This window comes from Falco peregrinus, chromosome W, assembly GCF_023634155.1.
Source record: "Falco peregrinus isolate bFalPer1 chromosome W, bFalPer1.pri, whole genome shotgun sequence".
NCBI classification, from domain to species: Eukaryota; Metazoa; Chordata; class Aves; order Falconiformes; family Falconidae; genus Falco; species Falco peregrinus.
The window spans coordinates 24,280,584-24,299,569 of NC_073743.1; the positions used below are offsets into that span (position 1 = coordinate 24,280,584).

The 18,986-nt window shown below is 38.5% G+C and overlaps 1 protein-coding gene across 1 annotated transcript; it reads right to left on the reverse strand.

Annotated features, from left to right (window-relative positions):
* Window positions 1-13,043: 13,043 nt before the first annotated feature.
* Window positions 13,044-18,518, reverse strand: LOC129783228 (GTP-binding protein Di-Ras2-like). The gene has a single exon (XM_055793118.1). The coding sequence runs from the start codon at window positions 17,189-17,191 to the stop codon at window positions 16,592-16,594; it is 600 nt and encodes a 199-aa protein (XP_055649093.1). The 5' UTR covers window positions 17,192-18,518; the 3' UTR covers window positions 13,044-16,591.
* Window positions 18,519-18,986: the final 468 nt, after the last annotated feature.

Here is an 18,986-nt window from a genome sequence, read left to right on the forward strand (position 1 = left end):
TCCCTATTGTGCATATGTGATAACACTGCCTTGCTCACACCCTCCGTCTCAAAGGGAACAAAACCTAAAAGATAAAAACTATCTATCAGCTAAGGGGGAGCACGCATCCAGTGTTGTAACACCTTCATGTTGCGTCTAAACAGATAAAAAAGGCTTGCCTATCAAAGTTATCCATACGAAAAGCCTACATGACTGTAAGGGTATAAAATCTCAAGTCAGAGAGTGCTCTATGGAGCTCCCTCTCAACTGGCCTGAGATCACTTATTATCATCATGCAGTGCTTTTCCTCTGAGCAAGTCGTATGTCTATTTACTTTGTCTGCTTACTGTAATGTGTTGATCAACTTTGTAGTCTATTTCTTCACCTTTCTGTGTGTTGTTTATTATAATACTATCAAGGGTGGCCAACATATGATCACTACCTCCATTATATCAACAGGGATAGTGGTTTGATTGTGAGTATTGATTTTTGGTGTTTTATTAAAGTAGTCATATTAATCACACAGTGAGTCCTAGTGTTTGGTTGTACCACCCGGGTCTATAACCAGTGAAGCGGATTCCCTGCTCTGGGTAGGAGTTGGGAAGTCTTTTGGGTCACGACGGTGATACTTTTTCTGGTCTTATGTATAATTCTAACAGTTTGTATTTTAGAAAGATGAGTTAACTTTCCTTATAACAGCCTGAATGGTGTTTTGGTTTGGATTTGTGATTAAAATAGTGTTTTGTTATTGCTGAACAGTGTTTGCACAGCATCAAGGTTTTCTTTTTCCCCACTCTGCTGCCCAGCAAGTAAGCTGGGTATGGGCAAGAAGTTGGGAGAGGACACAGCTACAACAGCTGACCTAAACTGACCAAAGGGTCATTCCACTTCATATGATATTGTGCTCAGCAATAAACATTCAGGGAAAGGAGAAGGAAGAGGCAACATTTGTGGTTATGGTGTTTTTCTTCCCAAATAACCATTATGCATGCTGAAGCCCTGCTTTCCAGGAAATGCCTAAACATCTGCCTGCTGATGGGAAGTAGGGAATAAATTCCTTATTTTGCTTTGCTTGCTTCACATATTAAACTGTCTTTATCTCAACCCATGAGTTTTCAGCTTTTCCTTTTCCAGTTCTCTCCCCCATACAGCTAAGGGGTGAGGGGGGAGTGAGTAACTGGGTAGGTGCTTAGCTGCTGGCCAGAGTGTGTGGTTTAACCCCAGCCAGCAACCAAGCATCATGCAGCCGCTCGCTCACTCCCCCACACCCAGAGGGATGGGGAGGAGAATCAGAAAGGAATGTAAAACTCAAGGGTTGAGATAAGAACAGTTTAACAGGTAAAGCAAAAGCCACACATGCAAGCAAAGCAAAGCAAGGCAAGGCAAGGAATTCATTCACTACTTTCCATCGGCAGGCAGGTGTTCAGCTATCTGCAGGAAAGCAGGGCTCCATCACACATAATGGTTACTCGGGAAGACAAATGCCATAATGCCAAATGTCCCCACCTTCCTTCTTCTTCCCTCAGTTTATATACTCAGCATGACATCATATGGTATGGAATACCTCTTGGGCTAGTTCGGGTCAGCTGTCCTGGCTGTGTCCCCTCCAAATTTCCTATGCCTCTGCGGTCCTCTTGCTGGCAGGGCCCAAGAAACTGAAAAGTCCTTGACTTAGTATAAACATTACCCAGCAACAACTAAAACCATCAGTGTCCTATCAACATTGTTCTCACATCACAGCCAAAACACAGCACTGTACTAGCTACTAAGAAGAAAACTCACTCTATCTCAGCTGAAACCAGGACACAGGGTCAACCCACCACAAAGATATAGACCTTGTTCTTCTGGAGATGAATCTGGGAAATACATCAGATTCTCCTGTGATTTCTTTTCCTCATACTTCTTGATTTCAATTAAGTTGAAAATACCATAAACATATCACAGGAGCAATCTCCTTAAGTGATATGTTGTTCTTCTGATACAGACTTAGATAAAGTGTAATAAAAATAAAATATATATGCTAACAACACAATCTAATTGTGTAACATTGACCCTTGTAAGCACTTTTATAGTTAAACTGAGGACAGTGCTCCTGTATTTGTGTAGAAGTCTGTGCTGGAGCCCAGCATACACGACCTACAAACAAACAAACTCAGAGGAGCTAAGTACTGCAGATTTCTTCTTGAGAAAATGCAGAATACTCCAGAGTACAATCTTTCCACACTCCTACGTTTCTTGTTCGTATCTGTATGAGGGAATCATCACCATGGTGGGGTGGCAGACATTTCAGTATTCTGAAAAAAAATCATGAGATCCAAAGGGGATAAATTCTGAGGTGTTCAAAGTGGAAAAGATTTTTACCTTGTGTTGTGATTATAAATCTGTAAGAGGTGATAAGTTTTGAAAAACTGGCAGTTATAAGAGAACATTATATGAGAATTATATATGAAAACATTAAAAGGACATAGGGAGACAAATGAACTTTTCTTTCCCTATATTACATGTTTACTGTGCATTCTAGAAGAAAAAAAAAAATTAAAAAAAAGTTATTCCAGTTTTATAAATGATGAATTTTGACAAATAGAAATTAGTCATTTTGCTCAAGATCAAAGCCTGAGATAGAAAAATTATTTCCTAAAAGTCCCCTCTTGTAACTTACAGGGTTATTCTTCTGGTTCAGTTTGGTAGTTCCTTCCCCATACTGAAAAAAAAGTCAGTATAACACCTTTAGTTTGTTATGACACCAAGTCTCAAATATATCATTCTTGAAAACAAGGTGGGAAACATAGGGACAAGTTTCTTCCAAAATAAACCAAGGATGAGTTCAGTCTCTTACACTGAAAAAAAATGAACTTCATTTACTTCCCTGTATTTGAAAGTTTAAGCTGTTCCTATTCAAGCTTCTGCTTTCTGATCTAATTTTAGTGACATTTCAAACCATAAAACATATTTGTGTGAAAAATGGATGACTGTCTCTACAAATGACTTAAATTTTCTATTAAACTTTTAATTCTAATTTCAATTGAATGTACTTGCTGAAAAATGTTTTTGAATCTCTTGCTTTTCATAGTCCTAATATGAAAGTTTCTTTCCTAAACTAACTCCATTTATAAGATCCAGTAAAAGCACTAATTTCAAATTTCTGAGGAAACACAGGCTGACAGGCTAAAGAAATCTCAATGATAAAGAGAATACAGTCATAACCATTAGTTTGCATTTAAAAATACATAATCTTATACATTCATATAGTAGAATAATATACTTCTTGCCTGTAATATAACATCGGATTTTTATATTAAATAATCTAATTTCTATAACAAGTTTGAAGTAGTGCTGTATAAGCTAAATGACACAACAATGTTAGACTGGCAATTTCTAGAAATGCATAACTGTAGCTGAAAAAGCAGACAACAGAGGACATATGATAAAGCTAAAGTATATTAGTTGCAAGTCACGTTCTTTTTTGATTTTTATCCTGTCACCACACTAACCCACTATATATATATATATATAAAAATATAGATATCTTGCCTATTTATATAGCTTGAGTAATATATCATTTATGCCTGTCCCTGTCCCATATCTTCTGTTCTACAGATTTTGACCTAGACTGGACTAGTTTTATCAGTGGGAGAAATAGTGGAGCTCTGTCCATGGGCACTGTGGTTGGATCAGTGTGTACTGATTAGCCTTTTGTATTCAGTCTTTTGTATTCAGCAAATACTTAAGTAGACACATATTCTTGGCCTATTAATTGTTGATATATATATGCTTTTGTTCTTTTTAGTAGCTACTATATTACTTTTGTGTGAGGCATTTGCATATGCATCTATGAAGTTCATGTTCAAACCATTTTTCCACATAGTTATAGCTGGGCCATAATAATTAACCACAGGCTTCCAGTGCTATTAGTTCCATTATGACTATCACAACACATGCAGTGTCTGCCAGGGTGAAAACAAACGCTTATGCTCACTGTCAGCTCTCCCACCTACTGCCTAGAAACAATACTGAGCCCTCACAGTCTCAGGGCAGCACTGGGCCCCACTGGTCTGCTGCCACCCAGTCTTCCCCCTATCTCAGCTGTGACAGAAACAAGGCTGCACATGTAGCAGCCACTAGTTCTAGAGAAGGAGAGAAAATACATGAATGCATCTGGCTGAGAAGTGATCTTGCTTTTTTTCTCTGCTCTAAAAATTTATTCCAGCAGACAAGGGAGTGCTTTGGCTGATGCTAACATAGCCTGGCTGGCTGCTCTTCCCAGGATGTGGAGAGGCAAGGAAAATAAATAGATATACAGGCATGCTGCTTCTTTTCCCCACTTTCCCAGTAATAAAATTTTATGTTCATCCATTTGAGTCTGATAGTATTTTCCAGTTCTGCAATCTGAGACCCCCTTAAGTGCTATTACATAATCAACAGTATTTTTTGTATGGGAATGAAGTACCAGCCTTGTCTATTTGTTATTACTAATAATCAGTTAGCAAGTAATTAATCAATCAAAATGGTCTCCTACCAAAATGGAATGTCTTAATTGTTTTTTAAAAAATTACATTTAAGTTTAGGCCATTATGTAAGCAAAGATTGTGAACTGATTGTGAAGATTGGTGCTGCTCAAACATTCAGAATGGGGCCACAATTAAACTCAGATCTGAGTTTGAAAAGAAACAGCAATCATAAGCAAATATGGTTTTGGCTGCAAAAGGAAAGGGCAGAGTTTAAGGTTGATTCTTTTACCCCAACGTTATTTTTAAAGTTCAGGTTGACTGCTACCTGCTCTGAGTGATTTTTCTGTAATCTAATAATGTTATTTTTAGGATAATTCTAATGATATGCAGTTTACTTTTTTTCCTTCCTTATTTCATCCCTTTCCTCCTAAATATTACCACTTAAATTATACAGATTCATCTTCCCTCCATATTGAGCATTCCCAGACAAACCACTGTATGTAATCAAGCATCTTTCTTTTAAAAGTGCTTCACACTGTTGATATCTAAATATGTTCTTCACAGAGCCATATATAAAGAGATTGTTATTTGGACATTTAAAGAATTACTTCTATATAACAACCGTACTCTCCCTTCCTGTTATATTAGATTTCATTGTCTAATATTTTAATGTGCAGATCACTGCTAGGTTTGCAGAAGGAAGGGACATGTTCATGTTACAGAGAGTATTAATAGCTCTGAACTCATGGGGGAAGATAGATTTCTCTTCCCACTAAGGAGGGGAATAACAAATCTTATAGTCATTTCTTCTCACTCCTTCCCAGTAACTGAGGTAACTGATCATTCACTTTACAGCTTCTTGCAGATTCTTTCCATAGTCTCTATTATATTATTTAGTGTTCCCAGATGCTTAACTCAGGGCTGTGGAGTTTGCTAGTGGCCAGGCCCTATAACACTGAGTTTTGCAAAACCTATATCAGTGTATGGATTTAACTGATTTATAGAGTTCCTTGATGGTATACTGTAAGCAATCCAGAAGACTCTTGGAGTGCATCGAGGATAATTTCTTAATCCCAGCAACAGACAGCCTGACCAGAGGAGATGTGTTACTAGACCTGTTGCTCACTAATGCAGAGGAACATATTGCAGAGGTCAAGATTGGTGGCAGCCTGGGTTGCAGTGATCATGCCCTGGTGGAATTCAGGCTCATGAGGGATATGGGCCAGGTGAAGAGTAGAATCAGGACCCTGAATTTTAGGAGAGCGAACTTTCAGTTCTTTAAGGAACTAGTGGATGGGACACCCTGGGAAACTGCCCTCAGGGATAAAGGAGAAGAAGGGATCTGGGAGATCTTTAAGGACATTTTTTTTAGAGAAGAATAGCTCTCAATTCCCACGTGTAAGAAATCAGGCAAAGAAGACAGGAGACCATCATGGCTCAGTAAGGATGTCCTGGTCAAACCGAAACACAAGAGGGAAATGCACAGACAGTGGAAGCAGGAACATGGATCCTGGGAAGAATATATGGATACTGCCCAGGTGTATAGGGATGGGATCAGGAAAGCTAAGCACAGCTGGAGCTGAATCTGGCAAGGGATGCAAGGAATGTTTCTACAGGTATGTTGGTCAGAAAAGGAAGACTAAAGAAATTGTACCCACCTCAGTAAATGAGACAAAGTATCTGGTGACAACTGACATGGAGAAGGCTGAGATACTCAAAAGCTTTTTTACCTCAGCTTTCACTGTCAATTGCTCTTCCACATCTCTCAAGTCCCTGAAACTCAAGGCAGAGACTGGGGAAATGAAATCCCACCCATTGTAGGAGATCAGGCTCAAGACCACCTGAGGAACCTGAACATACACAAGTCCATTGGATCCAACTGTATACATCCCAGGTGTTGCGACGGAGGGAAGACACAGTCGCTCAATATGAGTGATCAGCAGACTTCGTTTATTGTCCCTTACAGTCACCTTTTATGCCTTGTTATAATTAGCTCATACATATTACAAAAGTTAAGCTCATTATTGGTTAGTTGCCTAAATACCAAGCCCGCCCCTAGTTTCTCTTCTGTAGTTATCGGTTCCCACCTGCAACATTCTTTTCCCACCAAAATCTTCCTGTTATTGTGTAACAAGAACAGCCAAAGACAGTTATTTTTGCTTTACTTCAGATAAGCTGAGAGCAATGTGCATTTTTGTCCAGCCAGCTGGACTATGTCTATGTGACCCTTTTCAGCTAGTCAGTTATCCACAATTCCCCCGTTTTTATTTTGGGCGACATAGGCTTGGTTGACCATTTTCAATAACAGCGTTTTAACACAGGAAAATACACAGCCAACTTATAAAATCTCAGTTCAGAAGTATAATTCCTGAAATACTTGAAAAATAAAGTTAGCTTGAAGCTTTAATTTAGATGCTCTTTCTGTTCCAGTGATATAAAAAGTTTAAAAAATTCAAAGGTAATTTTAAAGTTCTGAACATGGACTAATGCAAGCTCAAAACCCAAAAAGAAACCAAACTGATGTTTGACTAGGAATATTTGCAAATATTTTAGTGGAAAATCCCTGACCATTAACAATTTTCTGTCCAAATAACAACTGCCCTTATGCAACCAACCAGTCCATACATTTTCTGAAGAATTCCTCATTGATATCAAAGAATTAACAAAGGGAAAAAATTAGTTCTAAGCTATATACATTCATAAGTGGATTTTTCAATAGTTACATACAGATTTACACACTAAGCCATAATGGCTTGTAGGTGATACACACAAGAAGAGTACGTTGCTTATCTGTCTGAATGTCTATGCTAAATTTGACAACTATGCCACAAGCCAAGCCTACATGGGTGCTGTGTTATGCACGTTCCTTAACAAACAGAAGTATAATAGGTAAATTCCCAAGATCTAGTCCCCAACCTAATTATATTATTTTGTAGCCAATTAAGGAAAATAACACAAATGTGCATATCTACATGTGCACACACCTTTTAGTTCAGAACCAATCTGTGATATAAGGCCTTAGCCTTATGGCATCATCAAATCTTAACGAGTACAGTAATTAAAAATGCAGTCTTACTGTAAGTGCGATTTATGCTGACATTCCCTCAAATGCTACACGTGAGTATTTCTCACTCAACTGCCTCAAGGTAAAATAGTAGTATTCGTTAATATGTATTAAAAAATCATTAATTCTCTACAATAGCAGTTGACTTCCATAACACTATGTAAGCAAAAGAGGCCTAAGATGGGTTTTCTGAATACTAACAATTTATTTCAGACTGTCTAAACTCAGGTCTTGAAAGATTTCACTCTGCCAGACATAGAAACACTGTTGCACTCCAGTTGTGATATCCCTTTTCCCAAGTTGTCACATGCACATCTCGCTCAAGCAACATTATTGTCAAAGTTTCTCTCTGCTACATAAAAGCATGTTGCACTTGTAGATATAAAAGACAGCACCCTTACTTAGATTATTACCTTATTACCTCATAACTCTTAGTATACCTTGTATCTCTGATTTCATCACTTCAAAAATTCACCAGAAGCAGATAAAACCACAGCATCAGACTAAACTACACCTTAACTGCTGATTCAAATAAAGGCATTCTCTTCCAGATATGCCTAATGCTTACAAATAATTTTGGCTGGTTTTGATCAAAAAACTATTATTACAATAACGATCAAAAATAATAATCCCGTTTGCAAAATGCCTTTAAGCCAGCCTCCTAGTCCCAACCAATTTCCACATTCAGAATACAGCATAAATACAGAATACAGCATAAATTATCTCCATCAAGGCAAAAAGGCTTCTCTTTAAGCACAGAGATGTTTGCTAGTTCAAGGCAGAAACCCATTTCTTGTAGGGGACATCTGAAGCACTTTTTTTGGTGGGTTTGTACTCAATTCCGTATTTTTCCTTCAGAAGCTTAAGCTGTTCCTCTTGTTTCAGGAGTGTTTCCAACTCTGATTTGTCGAATAGGTCCGTATTTCCCAAAAATATCATACATTTCCTCCGCTGTGATTTCATACGGCAGGTTCCGAATATAAAGGATCCGATTGACCTCTGGGGGCAGCCAGATGTCAGCTCGCTTGGCCGCTTGCATCGCCATGGCGCCGATCGGAGGGGGGGGGTGTGGGGGGGGTGCCGCCTCGGAGAGAAACCGCGGCCGGGAAGGGGCCTGCCGGGCTGCGCGCCGCCGCTCGCCGCTGCCGCGGGGGACCCGGATGCTATCCCATACGCTAATAACCCGGGTAATGCCTTTTTACAATCTATGTCCCGAACGCTCCGCTTTTCTAAAAAGCATATGAGCGAATCGTACGTCGCTTGTCTCTCCATACCTTCGTCAGCGCTGTTGCAGCCTTTGCGAGATTCCGGCGACGCGTGGCCGGCGGGACCCTCTGTAGGTGCTCCCGGGCGCGGGGACTGTGCCCTTCCGCCTCCTGCGCTGCTTTCAGGACCGGTACCCGAATCTCCGTCGAACCGTGGCTCGCAGGTTCAGCCCTCTCTAGGGTCCCTGTTCGGGCGCCATTTGTCGCGACGGAGGGAAGACACAGTCGCTCAATATGAGTGATCAGCAGACTTCGTTTATTGTCTCTTACAGTCACCTTTTATGCCTTCTTATAATTAGCTCATACATATTACAAAAGTTAAGCTCATTATTGGTTAGTTGCCTAAATACCAAGCCCGCCCCTAGTTTCTCTTCTGTAGTTATCGGTTCCCACCTGCAACATTCTTTTCCCACCAAAATCTTCCTGTTATTGTGTAACAAGAACAGCCAAAGACAGTTATTTTTGCTTTACTTCAGATAAGCTGAGAGCAATGTGCATTTTTGTCCAGCCAGCTGGACTATGTCTATGTGACCCTTTTCAGCTAGTCAGTTATCCACACCCAGGGTCCTGAGGGAATTGGATGATGTAGTTGCTAAGCTGGTAAAGCAAAAGCTGCACATACAAACAAAGCAAAATAAGGAATTCATTCACTACTTCCCATCATCAGGTTGGTGTTCAACCATCTCCAGGAATGCAGGGCTCCATCATGCCTAATGGTTACTTGAGCAGACAAACACCATAACTCCAAACAACCCCCCTTCCTTCTTCTTTCCCACAGCTTTTATTGCTGAGCATTATATCATGTGGTATGGAATATCCCTTTGGTCAGTTGGTGTCAAATGTCCCAACTGTGTCCCCTCCCAACTTCTTCTGCACCCCCAGCCTACTTGCTTGTGGAGGAAGTGTGAGAAGCCGAAAAGGCCTTGATGTAAGCACTGTTCATCAATAACTAAAATATCAGTATGTTATCAAGACTATTTTCATCACAAATCTGAATTATAGCCCCATACAAGCTACTATGAAGAAATTTAACTCTAGCCCAGCCAAAACCAGTACATGTATACAAATACCTGAAGGATGGGTGCAAAGAAGATGTAGTCAGGCTCTTTTCAGTGGTGCCCAGTAGCAGGACAAGAGGCAATGGAAACACAGTGAAACACAGGAGGTTCCATCTGAACATTAGGAAACATTTTTTTACTGTGCAGGTGTATTGTGTCTGGCTGAGCCCCACAGCAGCCCTCATAGTGCTGTGCTCGTATTGGTAGCTAGAAAGGTGGTGATAACACACCAGTGTTTTGACTACTGCTGAGCAATGCTTCTACAGCATCAAGGCTGTCTCTCTAACATTCCCCCCTCTCACCAGTAGGCTGAGGCAGGCAAGATCTTGGGAGGGGACATATCCAGGACAGCTGACCCAAAGTGACCAACGGGATATTCCATGACACATGACGTCTGCTCAGATATAAAAGCTAAGAGAAAGGAGGAGGAAGGGGGGGCATTTGTTATTTACGACGTTTGTCTTCTGGAGCAACCGCTACACATGCTGAAGCCCTGTTTCCTGGGAAGTGGCTGAACATAGCCTGCTTATGGGAAGTAGAGAATAACATCTTTTTGTTTCCTTCACTTCTGCATGTACAACTTTTGCTATTGCTTCAATAAACTGCCTTTATCTTGACCCACAAGTTTTGAGGTTTTTTCCATCTTATCCCCCCCCCCCCCCCCCCCCCCCGTTCTGCTGAGGAGGGGAGCGATAGAGCAGCTAAGTGGGCACCTGGCATCCAGCCAATGTCAATCCACCACAGAGGGCAAGTGAGCACTGGAACAGGTTGCCCAGGGAGGTGGTAGAGTCTCCCTCCTTGGAGATATTCAAAAGCTATCTGGACATGGTCCTGGGCAAGTGGCTCTAGGTGGCCCTGCTTGAGCAGACGACCTCCAGAGGTCTCTTCCAACCTCAACCATTCTGTGATTCTGTAAGGAAGGGATGTACCAGAGGCAAAGGATCTTTACAACAGTGCTGAGCATAAGCTGCTGTTAAAGCAGATATATTGCTTGAGTGATTGGCACCTCAGTGCTTTCCTTATCTCTTTCTGAAAGCTAAACTTCCTGCAAGTCGTTTGCAAATGATCCTCCTCCTCTTACATATGGAAAATAATATATTTTCCATACCCTCCTTATGGAAAAACACATCTTCTGCTTCTTGATTTCATGCTTTTTCTACTGAAATCAATGCAAATACAGTTGCAGCTTCCATGTGGCAGATACTCCCATCCACAGGTTTTAGAGGATCAGAATAAAGCTGTGTTTGTAGGATCCATTTCAGACAATTTCCTAGCATGTGAATGAGGAGTAAATATATCTGACTGAAGAATAGATATTCCTTTTTGCTTCAGTTTCATTAAAATTTCTTAATATGCCCACTATGATAAAAAATAGTGCTCAACCTAAGCAAGCTATATAAAACAGATAGGGCTTAATGCTTTTCCTAAACGAACCCTATATTTTTCTGGTTAATTTTGAGAAGAGTCTGTATCCTTCACAAGCAGCATTGAGGTCCAAGTTCTCAAAGGTATTCAAGCTTTGCATTCCCCCTCATTCTAACGTTTTTGGAGTTGGACTTTAGATGATGTCTACTATATTAAATAAATGTGGGTTAATTAGAAAATATACATAGGTGAGTAGGATAATTAAAAAGGCAGTGAACTAAATGAGGCTTAAACATGTATTCATAACTTTGAATGAACATGTTAACAAAGAATATATATGTCAGTGGGAAACAGGAATAGTAGCTGATGACAAAAAGTTGAGACAGGCTAATTTTGTAATGTTTGTGGTGTTTATGTGGAGTACAAACATATGTTGGGCAAACATCTGTAAATCAATTACTGATTGTATTGTGCAAACCCCAGGATACTGATTTGACACATCCACAACTCCAGGATAGGCTGTGTCAGAAATAGTACAATACATAGTAATTGATGGCATAATGAAATAAAGGAATTATTAGGAATTCTGGGGTGTTGTTTTCAAAAAAACAAAAGCTTTCTTAACTACCATGTCCAATTACAGTGATATGAAATTTACATTCAATACTCAATATTTCAACAATCATTCAAATGCCTATCAGTGTAAGTATTCATGCTTGTTTACTGATCCTTTCCTCTACTGAGTATGTATTATTGCTTACATATGGAAATTATTATTTAACTGAACAAATGTTACCACCTCTTCTGAATTACAAGAAGTATTAAAGTAATATATTTGAAATTTTTTGCAACAGGTGGTAATATAATATGCAGTATTTGGTTTAGGAAATTTCAGAAAAGCATCAGTAAGCTAAAACCACTCATTTGGTAAGAAAGAGGAATTGCAATATCCATATAGTAAATTTCAGTTTACTAAGTTCACAACAGTAATTTTTAAAAAGTAAATAATAGAATATAGAGTAGCTTCCAGGACTATTTTATTTTTTGGTGATGAGAAGAAATGCCTAGTGATAGTCTTGGTTTTATGAAGAAGGTAGATTGCTTTGAAAATGTAATCATTTGTCTCTCTACAGTAAAAGAAAGGTAAACTTTAGATCAGATAACACTGCTCTAATTCTTACCCTTTTCAGGAATCTGATTTGTATAGCTGCAGACTTAAGGAAACTACCTAATATACATGAATCTATTTCAGTTTAGGAAATTGCCTTTGTCACTTTTGAGAAAGACTTATTTAAAATACTTATGAAATAAATGAAGTTTGAGCACCAACAAGACTTTTTCCAAACTTGTGTTTGCATTTAAAACTTTATTTTTTATGTTCAAAACATCACTGGAAACAGAAACTTGTAGGCACAGATCACATATCTAGAGTTTTTAAATAAAATATTTGCTAATGAAATCTCAAGAACATGTTTTCATGATAACTACATATCTTAATACTCCATATACATATAAAAAGTCATGTGTTGAGAAGAGTTGAGTCATCCAGGTCATGTTTTATAGGTGCTAAAATTCACTGTAGGTTTTACATGTTTAAAATGTCTTGTTATTTCTTTACATTTTTAAGAGTTTATTATACTGATATCACATTCCCAAAGAAAACACAAAATGTAATAAAGCTCAATATTTTTTTATTTACCTTACTGGTAGTATTTTGTATTTTAAAAAAAGAAAAGTTTGTATAAGCAATAGCAAAACAAACGTTTTAAACCAGCTCACGCATATGTAAAGATCTAGTAGTATAAACTACAATGACAATGCAAGGGTATAAAATATGCTCTCTTTCAGTTCAGTGGTCCATGAACAATATGGCTTCTGTACTGTCCTTGCTTTGATAAATGCAAGTCCATGAAATAATTCATGGCTTATTATGTAACAGGAGAGGCATCAAATGAGAGCTAAAGGAAATGGTCCTTAGGCTCGACAACACGTGTTTACATTCCACCTTTGCCACATAATTACTCTTCACTTGCCATCCGGAACCTTCCATTGAAGTCAAGGGCCAAATTTCAGCCTGTAATACCATTACAGTCATAAACTTTAAATCTAATTCAAATCCCCTATATTCTACTTCTGCAAGATTCATGTAAATAGTTCCTCCAGTGAAAGTAATACTATAATAAGGATCTTTGTATTTATATGGCCTTTTTTGTTTGAGTTTCTGTAGCCTTATTCCACACAGGCTGTTTAGACGTGTGTAAGAGTCGGTCTAAAGAGAACGATATTGTCTCAACATTGCTAACAGAGACCTGGAGATGGAAAGTGGCCCTCATGGACACTGAGATCCTGAAGGAGAACTGCATGGTACAAGGAGTACTATGCCGCTCCCTGATATCCAGCGCTGGAAGGAACAACTACGATAAGGTCACATAACAACTGTTGTCGTTACAACGAACCATAACATGCGTGATAATCTTGCTTGAGAAGGCAGAGACTGATAACAAGCCATGGGCCAGAGGAGGAGCAACGTGTATTGCTCAGCATAAAAGAGGACTCTTTAGCAACCGAATTTTAGGAGATCTCCCCCACCAAGGATCACGACGATAGGAAGGACCGGCGGGATGCTGCCTGGACCTGGGACCATAGGGATGCCTTGGACACGTGGTGGTAGCTATAATCCTCTTTCCTTTTTTTTTTTACTTTATCTTTTCCTTCACTTTCTGTCTTTTTACCTATCGCACGCTGCTTTATGGGCAAGCAATAAAATTGTGCTGTTTAATTGAAGCGTAGACCCTTGGCATGGTTGCCTTGATTTTTGCACTTTGAGATCATAGTTAATGAACCATCACGAGTCCACTGAGTGGATCGTGACAACATGTGCCATACATTACTTTTGGCACTGGCCCATTAGCATCAGCTGGAGACCTCTATGTTGTTGACCTCCATGTATGCCCCATTATTCCCTAAGTCTATTCACTCTTTCAATTTTTCAGTTTTGCTACTGGAATCCAAAACTGTAAAAATGGGAATCTTCAAACATTTGCTTACAAACAGAGTAAATTTATAAACATGAAAAAGTCTTACTAAACATAGTACTTTTAAATGCATTGCATCCCTCATCTGGAAATACTGTTTGATCTATTGACATACTGAATATGAAGAATATAAGAATATCAGGAAGCATTCTCACCAACCATAGAGCACTGGACTGGGACTCAAGAAGATCTGGTTTTATTCCTGGGTCTGTCACTAGCCTGCTGAGTAACCTCTGTTAAAGTTGCTTTACCTCTTTGTGCCTCAGTTTCACCATCTGTGAAGTTAAGATAACAATGCGGTCCTTTTTGTGAAGTGCTTTGAGACTTATGGAGAAAAAGCACTGTATAAGAGCCAGGAATTTATTGCTAAGAAATAACTTCAGCTTTTTTCATGCTCTCTCCAATTTTCTTTTCTAATGCAATGAAATACACACAAAATTCTGTCCTCTTTGAAATCGGTTTTCTTAAGAGTGAATGATAAAAGTGTTTGAGTCATTATGAGTGAATGACAAATACTGAAGACAGCATTATTCTAAGTGAATGACAAAAGTTGTGCTCCTTTCTAAAGTGTGCTAATAGCAATTCTTGCTCAAAGAAACATAGGTTACCAACCTACCTATGAAACATCTGTACTTCTGATAGGAAGGTATAAGGTAAGCAAGCAATAGCTTGGAGAACAGCGAGGTAACAATTTTTAATGTGAATACTAAATTTAAACAGCTCTTAGAGGACATTCATAATACAACAGCATGCATGCTAATAATACTAGTACTTGATTGCATTTTCCCATAACATTATTTTGACATACACATTCCTCAAAAATAGTGTTGTTTTTATTATTTCAAAGCAGTTCATAAGGTGCAAATTGTAGCTTATATAATTTTGATGTGTCCTTTAAAAAAATGTATGTGCTTCTTTTATCTTTGATGGTCTTTTTTTTTTTTATTCATTTTTTTTAATCATTCATATTAGTTTTTAAAAAAAGCTTTGGTGATAGATCCAGAAAAGCTCCCATTGAATACATTTTTTCCCTTCCAAAAATTTTGAGAAAAGCAATTTCCCCTGACAGAGTGGTTTGAACCATTTTTTTTTCTATTCTGAACCTTGTTTTGCACTATAACACAATTCTGATTGCAACTTTTAATATGATAAATCCTGTAGTACTTACCCTGGCAAATCTTCTATTAGATACTCTTGTGGGCCCCAACTCAAGACATAGGACTTGGTTCTATAAGTAGTTGCAGCAGTTCAAAGCATAAGTTTAAATGGTCAGTATAAAACCCTTTAGACAATGTAAAAGCAATAGATCTAGTAGCATATTGGATGTTAAGCATAAATGCAAAACCATTCTAATTGAAATATAGTAATATAAAGAAGTTTTACTTGGCTAATCTGGTAATTTGAATAAAAAATTTGTGCACTACACTGACACCCCTCCAGCAGCACCACCATTTCAATAGACTTCCAGTTCATTGACTGATCACACACATCAACAGTGCTTGAACCAGGCCTTTTCCATAGAGGCATATGTAGGGGAGTCCCCAGCCATTCCTCTCTGGGAAAGTTTCTGTTGGTATATGCACACCATTTTTATACAATCTGACATTCTCCAAAGGCAAACATCTTCTCTTCTGAAATATCTTGGGGCCAAAAAGGTACCAGGTTGTTCTTGAAGTAATGGGTTAAGAAAAGGAGATTATATCTCTCTCCTAGAGGGGTTGGCTTTTCCCCATCCTTCAGTTCAAGCATTGCACCATACTAGAAAGACATCTCATGCTGTGGTAGGTACAGGAAATCTCCATTCCTTTTAACTGTGCTACCCTTTAGTGCAAAACAGTTCATTTATTCGGAAAATCTGAAATTACCTTATACACACAGCCACAGCAGTCAGTACTGAAAATTGCAGAGAATTGTTTGATCACAGCATTCTTAAAGGATGTGATAACTTAATCCAGCATGCATTTATACATTCTAGATTTCTTCATGGGTTTTTGTTTGGTTTTCTTCCAACATTATGTTACATAGATACATTGCCTTCCATCACAGTTATATGCAAAAATAATTATGAAGTTGACTTCCCAAATCTTTCACAGTATGCCAAGGATGAAATTTGTTTTCTTCTGTAAATTATTAAATTAGATCCTGGCCTGCCTTTTTTTACTTCCTGATTTTTTTCACTGTTAGTTGGAGCACGTGATTTCTGAATCATTGGGTTTTTTTCATAGTAACCACAGTAACCCATTTTTTTTTTTCAAATTCCAAACATTTATTTTAAAACCAATACTAATAAATAGTCTTGTATGGTTCTTGTTGCCTATAGGTTTCATGCTATTGTCAGACTGACAAGACTGCATGACTGACTCATGGTAGTGCAATTTCACATGACCACACATTTGCCTTTCAGCTTCTCTTTCCTTTGCTGCTGCTTGTTATTTTTGCCATCAATATGTAAATTCACAGTCCTGCGTTTCTCTAGGTTTAGCAGCTCTTGGAATAGCTCCTTCAAATTGTGGTTCAGCTTGGCAGAGGTCTCCATAAAGGCACACTTCCACATCTTGGCCATGGCCTCTCCTTCACTGCTCTCCACCTCTCTGTTTTGGTTCTCATCATTTTTGTTCCCTACCAGCATTATTGGAATGCTTTCTAAGTCTCCTTTAATCTGACATATTTGTTCATAAATGGGTCTGAGTTCTTCCAAAGACTGATGGCTTGTGATAGAGTAAACCAAAATGAAAGCATGTCCTTTAGAAATAGAAAGACGTTGCATAGCTGGAAATTGATGGCTCCCTGTAGCGTCAGTTATCTGCAAAGTGCATATACTTTTATCACAGCTGATTACCTGCCAATAGGTGTCTTCAATGGTAGGGATGTAGCTTTCTCTGAAAGTGCCTTTCACAAATCTCAAGACCAAAGAACTTTTTCCAACTCCTCCAGCCCCAAACACAACAACCTTGTAATCATTGCTTTGCTCAGACATGTTTCTCAGTGTGTCTGATGCTCAGCTAAAGGGAAAAAAAATCTAGGAAAGAAAATAACAAAAACAACAAAGACATTATTCCAGGTATCTGCAGGGAATGCACTTTGTGATAACTTTTCCAATAAGAATAAGGAATGGAACATAAGTGCTTGGCATAATAGTTGTAACATTTAAGGAAGACTTGCAATAGGTTATAGAATGATTTATTTCAACAGTAGGTTTAAGACTTACAGTCTATCATGGGTTGTTAACAAAAGACCATCTTCATCACTTTACACCTTATTTTAAATTAAGGTTGTGATATAAGTATTCACTAATGTCCCCAGAATAAAAAGCTACATCTGTTCATCTGGGAACTGATCTGTCAGCAAGGCCAAGTACTGAACAAAATATAGAGGCTAATGAACTACTCTTTTCTCTGTAAAACAAGGCTCCACAAATCATCATTGAAGCACAATGGTAGACACATGGAAAACATTGTTAGGGATATGTAAGAGGTATCTGTGGATTCTTCAGCAATAGCATTAAGTATGTTTTGCTTTCTGACTTTCTGGGAGCATGCGCCCAACTTTGATGTGTTTTTCCACTTTGGTTTCAGATCAAAGAGTGCACTTTGGTAAACTGAAATGTTTTGTGTTCAATTTATCCTACTGTTCTATTTTTTATTTCACAGTAGATGATATTCAAATGGAGACATCCTACATTTAAAAGAAAGGTTGTGCAGGCAACTTTACAATATTTTGAAGTGGCTCATATTATCAAGCTTGGAGTAAAAGGGAAATGCATACATCAAGTCACAAAACTCCATGAGCCCAGAAGGTTTGCCAAAACCTATCTCTAAAAATAGCACCATGTATAGGGACAACATTATCAAATAAAAAAGGCAAAGTTCTATGAGGGTTGCAAGCTATAATTGTTTTGGAATTCATTGAAATAAATGTGAAAATTCAGAAAATTCTTCTTTCCGTCAGTGGTAGTTCATTAGTTGCACAGCATGTATGTGGATAACTGGCTAGCTGAAAAAGTTCACATAGACATAGTCCAGCTGGCTGGACAAAAATGCACATTGCTCTCAGCTTATCTGAAGTAAAGCAAAAGTTACACAATAACAGGAAGATTGCTGTGGGAAAAGAATGTTGCAGGTGGGAACAGATAACTACAGAAGAGAAACTAGGGGCGGGCTTGGTATTTAGGCAACTAACCAATAATGAGCTTAACTTTTGTAATATGTATGAGCTAATTATAACAAGGCATAAAAGGTGACTGTAAGGGACAATAAACGAAGTCTGCTGATCACTCATATTGAGTGACTGTGTCTTCCCTCCGTCGCGACACATGTATAATTATATTTTTATGTTTAGTGATATCTATAGCAAATAAACACTAAAAAATTAAACACTAAAAGGCAAAAAGTTTAGGATATCCTTACTCTTCATACCAAAGCTAAATCTAGCATTATAAAAACAGTATGCATTGAACAAACTGCAAAATTTTCTGCACCCATATTTATTCTGAGGAAAATGTACTGATTTAATAAGGGAGACTGTAAGTGAAATACCATTAGCTTTTCCATGGGCCTTAGTGGACAGGTGACTGAATTTACCTGTTGCAATGTTGCCTGGGTAGTAGATAACCCAGGCTGCTCCTGTCTGTCTGTAGAGGTATATATCCATGTTTTCTTCCTGGTCAGGTAGCCTATAGCAGACACTCACTGCAACATCACTCATCCTAGCCTTTTCTTTAATCCTTACCCATAAGGTCTCAGTTGGCTCCTCATCCATCCCCAGGCAGAGCT

Excerpts from the sequence above, each read along its gene's own strand:
- LOC129783228 (XM_055793118.1), bottom strand. The coding sequence starts at position 17,191 with ATGTCTGAGCAAAGCAATGATTACAAGGTTGTTGTGTTTGGGGCTGGA.